The sequence below is a fragment of the Chinchilla lanigera genome, unplaced genomic scaffold (genome assembly GCF_000276665.1).
Source record: "Chinchilla lanigera isolate Chin_1 unplaced genomic scaffold, ChiLan1.0 scaffold00036, whole genome shotgun sequence".
NCBI classification, from domain to species: domain Eukaryota; kingdom Metazoa; phylum Chordata; class Mammalia; order Rodentia; family Chinchillidae; genus Chinchilla; species Chinchilla lanigera.
This window is the reverse complement of record NW_004955437.1, coordinates 2,976,750-2,989,732: the sequence shown is the minus strand read 5'-3', so window position 1 is coordinate 2,989,732 and position 12,983 is coordinate 2,976,750. Positions and strand designations below refer to the sequence as shown.

Genomic DNA, 12,983 nt, shown 5'->3' with positions numbered 1-12,983 from the left:
ACAGTACAAGCAACAGAAAATCATACAGAAACATTTCCTTGGCCTTTCCCTTTTCAGAACTATTCAGGTCAGGACCATCACTTGCCAGTGCTGAGATGACAGCCCCCACTGCTAACAGCGCCCGGGGCCACAGCTCCCTCAGAGGCTCTAGACGCAGACTGCACTCAGAAAGGAAGGCGAGGGATCCACTGAGATGGGGAAGACACAGGGGAAACATGAGAAATGAGCCCATCCTTCAAAGAACAAGTTAGGCTTACTCCACACTTAATCTTCTTAACCACTCTGTAAGACTCTGGAAAGCAGCACTCTGATCAAAGCATAGAAGGTTTAGACAGACAGCAGCTAAATGTAAGAAACGGCAACTCGGTCAAATCCAAAAGAAGACTGTCAATTCTGTTTGCCACCAGGAAAAACAAACAAGTAAATAAAATAAAGGACACATGGCTGACCTTTCAGGTGATAAAGGGGGTCATAAAGCTGCTCTGCTAAAGGCACTTAAAATCTTGGTGGTTCTCAGACTGGCTTCCTTTCAGAATTATATGCAAGCTTAAAAATAACTAGCAAGTTGGTCCAACCTGACTTGCCAAAGAGGCACCCTAGAGGCCGAGGAAGCGGTTATTTAAAGATTACCAATGCCACCGTGCAAAATTAAACAAAAAGTCATCATTATCAAGAATGAGACAAGCTGACGTTCCATGTCCGGGAGCTGATACACTAAAAAAGGTCAGAACAGCACTTCCACAGCCTTCCTGCCCTGAGTGTGGCACCACAGGCACGGCAGGCAGACTGAGGGCCTGATGATGGAGCAGCTGGCCTGCACTCTCCGTGAGCATCAATGTCCCGAAAGACTAAGGAAGGCTGAAGAACTATCCCATGAGTGTCCAATCCTGGACGAGGGCAGGATAAGTGCTCTAAAGGGTTTTACTGGGACACCCGGCAAACATGAGCACGGATTCTCTATTAGATACCAATATGACATCGATTCTGAATTTTCTGAGCTTGGTAACTTGATTGTGGTTTTATAAATGTCCTTGTTCTTAGGAGACTTCGGTTGAAGGAATAATTAGCACTAAGTTGAAGTATTTGAGATTAAGTATTATGGTGATGTCCAAGGCTTAATCATACATACACACACACCAGCATGAAGCAAATGGGCCACATCTGAGCAAGAAGACACAGTATTCAGAAGTATTTCCATGCTGTGGTTCACTGTGTTATTCTACTACCTTTTTTAAGTTGGGAATTTCTTCAAGATCTTGGGGTGATTCTGATGTATCCAAAAATCCAAAGAATTGGAGACAACTGATCTGAGGCCCTTCCTGCTCTGAGGCTGAATGATCTTTAAATAAACAGGAACATAAATCTACCCTAAAACAAATCTGACTGTTGTTCATTTTATGATATCTTAGACTAAGTTTTAAAAGGAAGGAAATGGAAACTTTTCAAGGTGCTACCTCAGCTATGGATGGTTTACACCTGGACTGGATTATGATGATCTGTGAAACAGGAAGGCCCAAAGCATTGAAGAGGAGCAGCAAAGCTCACAAAGACCACACGCACCCCCAGAAAGGCAGCCGAGAGGGTGATTCCTGACAGGAGTTAGCATTCGAACGTCATTTAGCAAAGTACTTCCCAGACACAGGCCAGGTCAATAAAAGCCCACTGACCCAGGACAAATCCTAGGAGGTGAGACGGGAAGCACCCCTGCACCCTCAGCAGGACCCCTGAATGTCGTGTGTGTCCTTTGGCTTTGCGGAGAGGCAGGAGAAAGGCAAACGGTGCTATTTCCAAATAGAGAAGTATGTTCTACTACATTTAGACCAATCCGCTTTCTGTATGTAAAATCAAAGGCTACGAAAACGTACTTTCAAGAAGCAAAGTTAAGAGCTGGGTATGCTGGCATACACCTGTAATCTCAGCACTGAGGAGGCTGAGGCAGGACCATGACTGTGAGTTCAAGGCCTGTCTGGACGACACAGTGAGACCCTGTCTCAAAAAAAAGGGCTGGGAATTTAGCTCAGCGGCACAGCACCTGTCTGGCAAGTGCAAGGTCGTGAGTTTGATTCCCAGTACCAGAAGAAAAAAAACCAAAAACCCAAAAACCAAAGTTACACCCTTTAATCAAAACTTTATAAATTAGGCCAGGCATGGTGGCGCACACCTGTAATCACAGCACTCGGGAGGCTGAGGCAGGAGGATCGTTGCGAGTTCAAGACCAGCCTGGGCTACAAAGTGAGCTCAAGGCCAGCCTGAACTGTATGGCGAGACCCTGTCTCAAAAAGACAAAAAAAAAACTTTATAAACTAATGAAATCATTGACTAGGAAAACATTAGCCTCAAGCCCCCTCCCCACAAAACTCTGATTAAACTAACTTAACAGTGTTTCATTAAACATCACTGACTAGTAACAGATTCCAAAACGGCTTTTGAGAAATAAACTACATGCATTTTTAAAAATTAGGATCTCAAATATTACTGGTTACCAGATATTTTTTGCTTTATATAGCTTATCATTACTATTAGTAGCAGTAGTAGTACTGGGGATTAAGGTACCTCCTTAGCCCTTTTTATTTCTTTATTTTTTATTTTGAGACAGAGTCTTGCTAAATCACTAAGTGAGACTGGGCTTGAATTTAGGATCTTCCTGCCTCAGCCTCCCAGCGTGCTGGGATTATAGTGTGCACCATCACGCCTGGCTGTGCATTTTCTCACTAAAACTCCCAAACAAAAGCCAGGCACAGTGGCACATGTATGCAGTCTAGCTAATGGAGAGACTGAGGCAGGAGCATTACAAATTTGAGTACAGCCTAGGAAACTCAAGTGAGTCTCTGTCTCAAAAAATAAGGGCTACTGTAGACTGCTTGCCTAGCATGCATGAGGCCCTGAATTCAATTCCTGGTACCACAAAAGTAAAACCAAAACCTTTCAAACCAATCCAGCATGTTAAGTGGTGATATCTATTTTACAGAAGAGGAAACTGATTTCGGAGAAATTAGACAACATGCTCAAAAGTCAAGGAAACCGAAATGTGGCAGCCAAAACCTCAAACTCAGTCTGACGGGAAAGCCTACGCATACAATGTGAGAGTTTTCTACTCTACTGCTCTACTCCTTGTCATCAAAAAAGCGACAAAATTAGAGTACCTTCTTATTCGGTAACAGGAGTTAAAAGAGAAGACAGAGTTTAAAGCATGTCAAAACAGAGGCGATTGCTCCATGAGCCTAGGTCAACTGCTTCTCCACTATTAAGGCCACAAAGCCACGGCACATCTCCTGTGTCCCATCACCCCAGAAGGGAGGGGCTGCACTTGCTAGATCAGTCTTCTCAAGAAGCATGAAATCCCTGCCTTATGTTTAGAAAGCGAGTAAGAAATCAGCTAATGTGAACTATGTGGCATGTCAACTGAACTCTAGATTGCTGTCAAAAAGCAAACTGTATCTGAATCAAACCCCTTGGACACAATCACAGCGGGCAAGAGTGCTGAGCAGTGAGGCTGCCCCACCCTGGGTGATGAGCGAGGCTACACTGGGTGGTATGGGCGGTGAGCGCTGGGGGTCATCACCACACACCCCGGGCCACTGCCCAACCCCACCCTCCACCCTGCCTGGCAAGCGCCCCGCTGGGCCCTGCAACCTCGCTTTCTATCTCAAGAGGTCTCCACGGGCCTAGAGTGAGGGGCAGGAAGAGGTGAGCTGGGGATTCTGCTGAGGCTTCAGCGCACCATGCAAAATGTACAGACTCCAGGAAATGAGAGGAGAGTGGCGAGCGACAGCTGACGAGGGAGCTCAGGGGAGTCACCGATCCCCTCCCACACCTCCACACCACACGGTTACTGAGACCTGAAAGAAAATCAGACTCCACTGCAAAAGGAATCCGGAAAGCAGAATAATTTTTTTGATTCCAGGAAGTACAATTTAATCATTTTTCTGCGCTTATTTAAATGTAAGCTAATTTATAGGACTATATTTTTCTTTTAAAAATTTCAGTGGTTTTAGAAATCCCAACAGTAAGTTAAGCACACAATGCTTTCTCTTCAATTTCTCCATTTCCACTGTTTCTGACATTTCCCACCTTCCCAGAATTAGTATAGGCTTTAAAAATAACCCCAAACCCACTGCAGCTGCCTTTTCCCATTCTCAGACAAGCCAAAAGCAGATGGGAATAGTGGACAGCAGCAAGGGTGAGGCGGAGCCAGAGCAGCTGGGAGCGGAAGCCAGAGGCCCAGGGCGCAGGCGCAGCGTGAGCACGGAGGCAGAGAAATCCTGGCAGCAAGTACACACCTTGGCATTGATATAAGGGTCAAAGGGGCCGTATTTTTTGAGTGCTTTGATCTCAAGAGCATTCTACAAAAAGGGAAGGAGAAGAAAATGTGATGATAAAATGTATGAAATATATCAAAGCAAAACACAGCCCCGAGAGGGTGCAATGCGAGAACAACTCACATCTGCCCTCTGGGTACCCTGTAGGGAAGTCAATGGGGAACACAACCTCCAGGGCATCTCACTCTATACCCCCATCTAAGGATCCAACTGGAACCACATTAATGGTTTTTAAATAAATCAACGTCATGCTTGTAACTACCTAGATCCATCAGGTTCTTCAAGCTACTGCAGACATCCTGCCTGGCCCCTACCCCACTGCCTGCCTGCCCGACACTCAGAGCCCTGGGCTGATGGTCCACCTATCAGCGCAGAGTCCAGGCGGGGCAGCTGTGAGCAGGAAAGGCTAGCACACTCAAGTGGCTCAAAAATCCAAGCAGCTGTGTTCCGAGGCAAGAGTGAGCACAGACAGGGTCAGAAATGGTTGCTGGAAATTGTTTAAATGAAAACTTTAATGGGTGAACAGAATTTTCAATATTGAAGAATATTAGTTACAAGCAAGCTTCTCTATGCATCTTCTCCAGAGAAAAGACACTAACACTTTAGTCAGGAGCATTTGCATTTCTCATTCCAAATGTCATGAATGTACATCCTCACTGATAACCGTAAATGTCCGTCACTTCCTATCCAGAAAACAGAGCCCCAAAGGGGAAAGGTAAGCTGACTAAGCTACACACAGCCGAGCTCCAAATCGAGCTATTTGAGACCTCTACTTTTCTCCTGCCTCAGACAGCAGCCGCCCTTCTCAGAATCAAGGTCATACTTTTCACGTAACAACTCACTAGGCCTAGCACGGGTCTTGCTGACAAGGTCTGACCCTGATTTGCCAGGATGATTTCCTGCTTCTGAGCGGGTAAACCTGGAGCTAATCCTACAGGTAACTGAACAATCTCCTCTCACTGAAGTCGTGAGAAAAACTGTTCTAAGCTTACTAACAGTAACAGCAGGTGCTCCCTAGACCAAGCACCAAGAGAAGCACCTGCTGCAGCTCAGCACTGCACGGACACAGGGCAGTGCTTGCAGTGGAGCGCAGGGCCAGCTCCTCACCGCGCACACAGCCTCGGCCACCCCAGGAGGAGGGTGTGAGAGGGGCTCGGCTCTCACGCAGGTAATTCAAGTGGCGCTTCCCCAAGGAACACAGGGAAAGAAGAGGTGTTTTCCGAGATTACTTACACCCAGGGCCACTGAAGGTTTCCCTTTTTTTTTAAATCTATGTTGCCTCTCATATTTTCTAAGAATTATCTCTGCCTTTGCAGAGTATGCAGACACTGCAATTAACATCCGAAGACATCCTAGAAATGACCTTCATCCCACTGAATCACCTCTGACCTCCAAACCTTCACGATTTCTGAATTTATTTTTCGGCAGTAACATGAGTGCTTTTACTTCTGCACCTTCAGATATACATAAAATAACAAGATGCTCACGTAGGACTGGTAAACACTGGGAAAGCTGCACTGCCATGCCTGTAGCATAAGCACAATTTCCAATTAACTAAGCCGGGCAGTCTGAAGTTGACTGCAATTCTGAAGGATCTGCATTGCCTCAGATGTTGCATGCAGAGTGACCATTATGCATTATATTATCATAGTAACTATACTAGTATTCCAAGTCTGCATGAGTCAAATGCATGTAAGACGCATCCTCACACACAAGGTTCCTGCCACACGGCAATGAGCAGGAGTGCAGACAAGGGGGCACACTGGCTGTGGAGGAGCTGGCTCCCTGGGACCTGTGCCCTGGGACTGAGATGACGATGGGTGGCCAGGGCTGGCAGCAGCTGCATGTGGCTGAATGGAGGAGGGAGGAGAGCCTCCCCGCTTCCGACCTGTTCGTTGACTCTGGTGTGTGAGGGCCCCTGGTGGATGAGCAAGCGCACTATCTGGGCGTCTCCTTTCCAGGCCGCCAGGTGCAGAGGGTAACAGCCTTTAGAGTCAGCCACGTTGGTCAGCGCATCATTCCGCAGGAGAACCTCGACCACGTCCCTGGAAGGCAAAAATCAATCATGAGTCTGCAAAACCCGGAAGTCTTTCCTTCCATTTGCACAGCACGAAGCCCTCTCATGGGCAGGCTCTCACTGGGCTGCCCTTTGCCACCCTGAGCTCCCGCCTGGCCTTACCCTCTATTCCATAAGCTACCTGTGCAGGCGCTAACTGGCCAAGCCATCCTGAGCTGTGCTACACTGACTCATTACCTCTCTGTTGGGCATTATTTCCACGTCTGTGGTGTTTAAACAGCAGCCAGGGAAGAAATTTACATAGAAACAGTCAAATAAGACAGATGTCCTTGTTCACTGCATTATTCAGGTTGTGTAGCGGGGGGAGACAAAGCGGACAGGTAAAGCAGAATTCAAAGTTGCTGCACACAACTGATACAAATGGTATCATCTGATAGCGCCAGCAAGAGGGACCTGGCTTTCACCTCGGTGACACCATTAATTAAGCAGGTACCAATGTTCAATTATCCCAAAGAAAATCCTCCCTGTAAATAAAAACAACATGGGAGATGAACTCTGCTACAGCCCTCTGAGTTCAAGATTCATTTTAATTCAGGTTATCTCACTACTTAGGGGAGAAATAGTCTCTACAGATTTCTTTTCTAGCTTTAAGATGAATACAGAAGACAGAGATCACACTCAATGTACTTTAGAAAACTTAATGTTGAAGGAAACAATTGTGGTCTCTCTCTGGAGTCAATGCAGCTGGACCAAATATTGGACAAATAAAGAAAAGTACAGCACAAGGTGGGCCCACTTCTTGCTTTGAAAAATCTAAAATGAGGGGCTGTGGGTATGGCTCAGAAGTAGAGGATGTATGTGGCATGTGTGAAGTCCTAGTTTCAATCCTTAGCACCAAAGAAAAAAGAGAAAAAAAGAAAAACCTATAGTGACTACAATAGTCCTTCCTCATGAAAACAGAATTTTATTTTTGTCTTTTTTTTTTTTTGTCTTCTTGAAACAGGGTCTTGCTCTACAGTTAGGGCTGGCTGTGAGCTCCATTTGTAGCCCAGGCTGGTCTCGAACTCACAATGATCCCCCTGCCTCACCCTCCTGAGTGCTGGGATTACAGACATGCACCACCAGGCCAGCCTGAAAATGAAACTTCTACTGCTCATCTCCTATAGTATTTGTTCCAAGCTCTCCTGAATAACTTCTGTTCCGTTACACTCTGGGTTCCATTCTTTGCACTGGGGAGACCTGCTCAGGTGACACAGTGCACCTGCCCCTCTGCTGGGCCGCCATACAACCCTCCCTTGGAGGGCAGAGCTAAGGCCACTAAGCCCATACCTTCCCTCAAGACCTTCTGCCCAAGGCCACCCAGTTCCATTCCAAGGGAGACGAACAGGCCATGTTATCTATGCGCTTTTCCCTCCAAAGTGGTTCTTGTTCCCCGGGCCGCTGCTACAGGAAAGAGTGGCAGTAGGCAAGTAAAGAGAGCGTGAACTACGACTCTAACACATGGCATGTTTCTCAGGACCGCTCAATCTGTTTTCAGCGTATCAAGGGGTTAATCACGATCTTCATGCTTACGTCATTGTGTGGCAATGGAATACTGTATCTGAGAAAAGGACAAGAGGAGGGAAAGGTAAAATTCAACTTAGACTAAAGTTGCCGGGTGGGTGGGGGATATTTAAACGATACACCAAAGACAAACTCAGGGATTCTGCATGGACACAATTTAGTTTTTCTCTTCCTCAGAGCCAGGCTTAGCCAACCCTTACAGGGACCAAAAGGGACGCCGAGGGTGTGGGAGTGGGAACGGGTGCGCGCAAGGCAGGGACGAGGCATTCTACTCACTTGTGGCCATTCAGGGCGGCGTGGTGCAGCGGTGTGTAGCCAGTGCTGTCAACGCAGTTCACGTTTGGCCCTCTCCACATGCTACCAGGGGAGAAAGAGAGACAGGTTTCACAGACGGAAGTCAGAACGCGGGAGTGAGGCTGGCCACTCGGAAAGACCAAGCGAATGGCAGGCTTCTAAGGAACAGCTCCTAAGGACGGCAGCGGGTGGATGCCACAGAGACACATGGCAAGGAGGGGGCAGGATGGCCTGCAAGGTGGGGCGTTCAGCATCCAGACCGCAGTGCCCCTGGGGAGAGACTGCTCTGCACCCTGCTGCTCACCCATAACTTCATTATCGGCTCGGTCTGGGACTCACACCTCAGCGGGCTCCCAGTTCACTGAAAGGTCAACAACCCCTCAGCCGGATGCCGGTACTGAGCACCCACCCTCTGCTGACCACACCATCAGGATGATGCCACCGGGAAGGGCCAGGATCAACACCAGGACGCAGCCAGCCAGTGGACACAGCCAGCCCTCCAGAGCCATGGGTGCCAACTCAGACTCAGCTAAGTGCAGACTGAAAATGCTCAGAATAAAAATGCACCTGCATGAATACATACAGACTTTTTCCTCTTTGTCACTCTTCCCTGAACACAGCAGTACAACCCTTTACACGGCATTTACATCATCCAAGGTTTTAGGAAGTAATCTAGAGAAAGACTTAATATACATACAGGAAAATGTGTGGATAATATCCAAATATGCCACTGTATATAAGAACTTGAGCATCTGAGGACTTTAGTGTCTGCAAAGCAGTCCCTCAAGGATACTGAAGAATGAATGCCTCACTTGTGTGCATGTATAAACTAAAAACAATTTGCATGTTTTATGTGATTCAGAAATACATGAAATAGGTGTGTCACTTTAACTATCAAAGCCTTCATTCTTATTCCTGTCTCATAGCTCACTGCATTGGTCAGAGCTTCTAAAAGGTCTCACTATGCAGTTCAGGCTGGCCTTGAGCTCACTTCGTAGCCCAAGCTGGCCTTAAACTCACAATGATCCTCCTGCCTCAGCCTCTCGAGTGCTGGGATTAGAGGTGTGCACCACCACACCCGTCTTAAAGAGCTTCTAAAATATTAAGTAGCAGATGACAACCTTCTCTTTCTAAAAAGAACACTTCTGATGGTTTACAGCATGCACTCTGTACTGACAAAGTATTTTTCCCCTGCTTTTTATTTTTTATTTGATTGGTTGATTGTGGCGCTGGGGACTGAAGATAGGCCTCACACATGCTGGGCAATATCGCTCTACCACTGGGCTACATCCCAGCCCCTTTTTCTTTTAAAAGCACTATTAGAGCTATGTAGTTGTTTAATTTAAATGCATTTTCTGCATCAATTTAGCTAATCAGTTTTTCACATTTAACGACCTAAATATGTTATCATTAGGTTTCTTAATGGTTTCTTGCGTTAAGCCATTCTTTCATTCTTGGAATAAACTTTATTTGGCTGTTATCTATCATAGCCTTAATGAAATCTACTTGAGAATATCATTTGAGAATTACTTACTGTGGATTTTAACAACCATATTCATAAGTGAGGCTGGTTTAGTTTTTGCTTCTTTGCTACTATTATTGGCTAGTATCAGTGTTAGGTTTGGGTGACAGATCAGCTAGGCAGCTGTCTCATTTCTATATTCAGGAATTATTGATATAAAGCACTAAAATTATAAAGAATCACCAGTAAAACCATCCCAGCCCAGAGCCTTTAATAAGCTCAGATGCTGGAGGCAGCATTTTTATCAAGAACTTTTTGGAAATACACATCAATAGAGAATTATTTTAACTACCATACAAACAGAGTAGAATAGCATATACCAGTTGTATTGCTCAGTAATAAGAAATTATAATAAATGTTAAAGAGAAAAAAAGAATCAAATTTATGAATACTAATAAATGTAATTTGGAAAGAATTTATGAGAGAAATTCAGAATAGTAGATTAAATATACAAGTATGTTCCCTGTCTGTTTAAAGTTTTGTAAAGTGACGGAAAAAAATATCGTATCTTACTCTACCCTGAGAGACAGGTAGGTAGATTAATTTGGCCCCCCAAAAATACGAAACACTGTCATGAAAAAAATGACAACGTTTAGGGATTCTTAAAGGGCAGAAAATAGACAAGTTTAGATCTACAGAGACACAAATTATAATAATCAAATATCACTTTTCACCCATCGGATGGATAAAACAAAAATAATGACATTATCAAGTGTGTGAAAACAAGCACTATTAAAACATCACCAGCATGGGTTTAAACCGGTGGGTTCCTTCAGGAAGACAACTTGGCAGCATCTATCAAAACCAAAAATAGCATTTACTTTCAGCCAGCAGTCCCACTTCCAGGCAGCCATCCAACAGAAACATTTGCACATGTGCTCAAAGATGCACGCTTGCATAGCAGCGCTTTGTTGGAAGAGTAAAAGATTAAAACCTTGACGTCAACAGGCGAGCACTTAAAATGAGGTATACGCTTACCATGAAATACTACATGACCATTAACAACAGCAGCGAAGTAGGAACTGCATGTCCTGACGTGGAACACTTTCCCAAGACGGACTCTGCCATGGTTCAGTGGAAAACAGAAGTCACTGTGTGACACACAGAGTATGAGTCCCTCTTTATGAAAATACTCGTACACGCACACCCCGGGGGAAGGACAGTGGCTAAAGCATTCACTGAGCATTGTCAGTGGCTGCTCTGGGGAAGGAAACCTGTGTGTCGGGGGGCACTGGCAAATGGGGAACAACAGAGTCTGCCAAGTTCTGCCCTGTATTCTACCACACCGTTTACAACACTTACAATGTAACAGTATTCATGTTGTGTTTTCATTATTTATTTAGTTTTGGTTTCTTGAGACAGGGATTTGCTATGTAGTTCAGGCTGGCCTTGAACTCGAGGTGATTCTCCTGCCTCAGTCTCCTGAGTGCTGGGATTACAAGCATGCACTACCATAGATGGCTACTTTTATACTAATTTTAAAAGAGAGAGGAAATATGCATAGGGAAAAAAATGCATCAAGATGATAAATAATAAATAGTTAAGTAAGAGCAACATGTCACTTTAATAAGCATGTAGATGTTAGGCTTAAAATCTTTTTTAAAAAGTGGGATTCTGTGCTGCAAAAAAAAAAGTCAACAGCTAGGGATATAGCGCAGCATCACAGCGCCTGCCTGGCAAGCACAAGGTGCTGAGTTCGACTGTCAGTACCAAAAAAGAAAAGAAAACCATCAACAGCAAAAAGATCACCTACGGAATGGGAGAAAATATTTGCAAGCCATATACATGACAAGAGGCCAGCATCTAAAATATATAAGAAACTCAATGGCAAGAAAACAACCTAAGTTAAAAATGAGTACCTGGGCATGGTGGTACAGGACCATAATCCCAGGACTCAGAAAGCTGAGGCAGGAGGATTGCCACAAGTTCAAGTACAGTCTGGACTACATAGTCAGTTCAAGGCCAAGCTTGAGCTACAAAGCAAGAATGTGTCTCTAGAAACCAAAAATAAATAAATAAATAAAAAGAAGCACAGAACCTGAAAAGATATGTCTCAAAAAAAGAAAGATAAATGGCTAACAGGGAAATAAAATATGCTCAACACTGCTAGTCATCAGGGAAATACCAAGCAGAAACACAATGTGCACACACTTCACAGCTGTCAGTCAGAATGGCTGTCACCAAAATGACAAAGGAGAGCGATAATGAGGGTGCAGTGGAATGGGACGTTCGCACGGGCTGGCAGGGATGTGAATTGCACAGCCGCTACAGAAAAAGGTATGGTCAGTCTTCAGAAGACTGAAAATGCAACCACCCTGTGGTCCGCAACCCCACTACGCGGCATACGCCCAAGGGAAGGGGACTGGGCTGCTGAAGAGATGTGTGCACTCCCTCACTCACTTCTGCACTAGTCACAGCAGCCCAGGTACACAGGGATCATCAACTGGGAGATGAAGAAAGAAAAGCGTGTCACCAGTCTTTAAAGAGAAGGGCATCCTATCATTTGTGACAACATGGATGAATCTAGATGACAGGATGCTAAGTGAAATAAGCCAGATACAGACAGAGAAACATACAACCTCACTTCCATGCAGAATCTAAAAAAGTGGAACTCAGGGTATGGTACAGAATGGCAGCTGCCAGAGGCTGGGGAGAAGGTGGGGCAGGAGGAGCAACCAATTTAGGGCTCATTAGGACTCTGCTCTCCTCCACTTGTGCAACTCTGGTCCCAAAGTAATCTTGAAAGTTAAAGAGTTCCACTGTCCTTTATTTTACTGAAGGGCAGGATTGAGCAAGCTCTCCAACATTTTCTTTTACCTCTGTAACTCTGGTTTGGAGCAATTAAGTCTGGACATCCTACACCAGCATTAAAACTCCCTCAGAGCTAGAAAAGATGAGGAAGAAAGACAGGAATTTTCCCAAAGGAAGCTGCATTCCCAGCCTCCTCCCCATCTCTCTTTTCCCTCATTAGCATCTCCTCTCGAAGTCTATCTAGAAATTCTAGGGACTGGGAAACACATTAAGCAAAGCCTAAATGAAAACAGTGAGCTGGAATCTCCCTATTTGGTATTTTAGCTTCGACAGGACGGTAGTAACATCCCCTCCACCCAAGTTTCTTCCTCTCTGGCAACACAAGAAAGGAGCTATTTACATGCTAGGTCTTCCTCCCTATCACAGCTGTCCTCTAGGTTTTGCTAAAACAGCAGGTGACAAAGAGCTGCTCACCACCAAACAAAAGCAGAGTACAATGCACCAAGAGAACCAGGGG

General features: G+C 45.2%; 1 protein-coding gene across 10 annotated transcripts in view; it reads right to left on the bottom strand.

Annotated features, from left to right (window-relative positions):
- The window catches only part of Anks1a (ankyrin repeat and sterile alpha motif domain containing 1A), a 154,174-nt gene that overhangs the window by 81,039 nt on the left and 60,152 nt on the right, over positions 1 to 12,983 (bottom strand). For 7 of the 10 annotated variants that reach the window (XM_013516792.1, XM_005389537.2, XM_013516797.1 and 4 more), the window contains exons 2-4: positions 8,176 to 8,256; positions 6,208 to 6,364; positions 4,281 to 4,343 (exon numbers count right to left, since the gene is read on the bottom strand). In XM_013516792.1, the coding sequence (XP_013372246.1) occupies positions 4,281 to 4,343; positions 6,208 to 6,364; positions 8,176 to 8,256 (301 nt within the window). The remainder of the gene's footprint in view (positions 1 to 4,280; positions 4,344 to 6,207; positions 6,365 to 8,175; positions 8,257 to 12,983) is intronic. The other 3 variants (XM_005389538.2, XM_013516798.1, XM_013516793.1) reach the window with 1 other exon arrangement.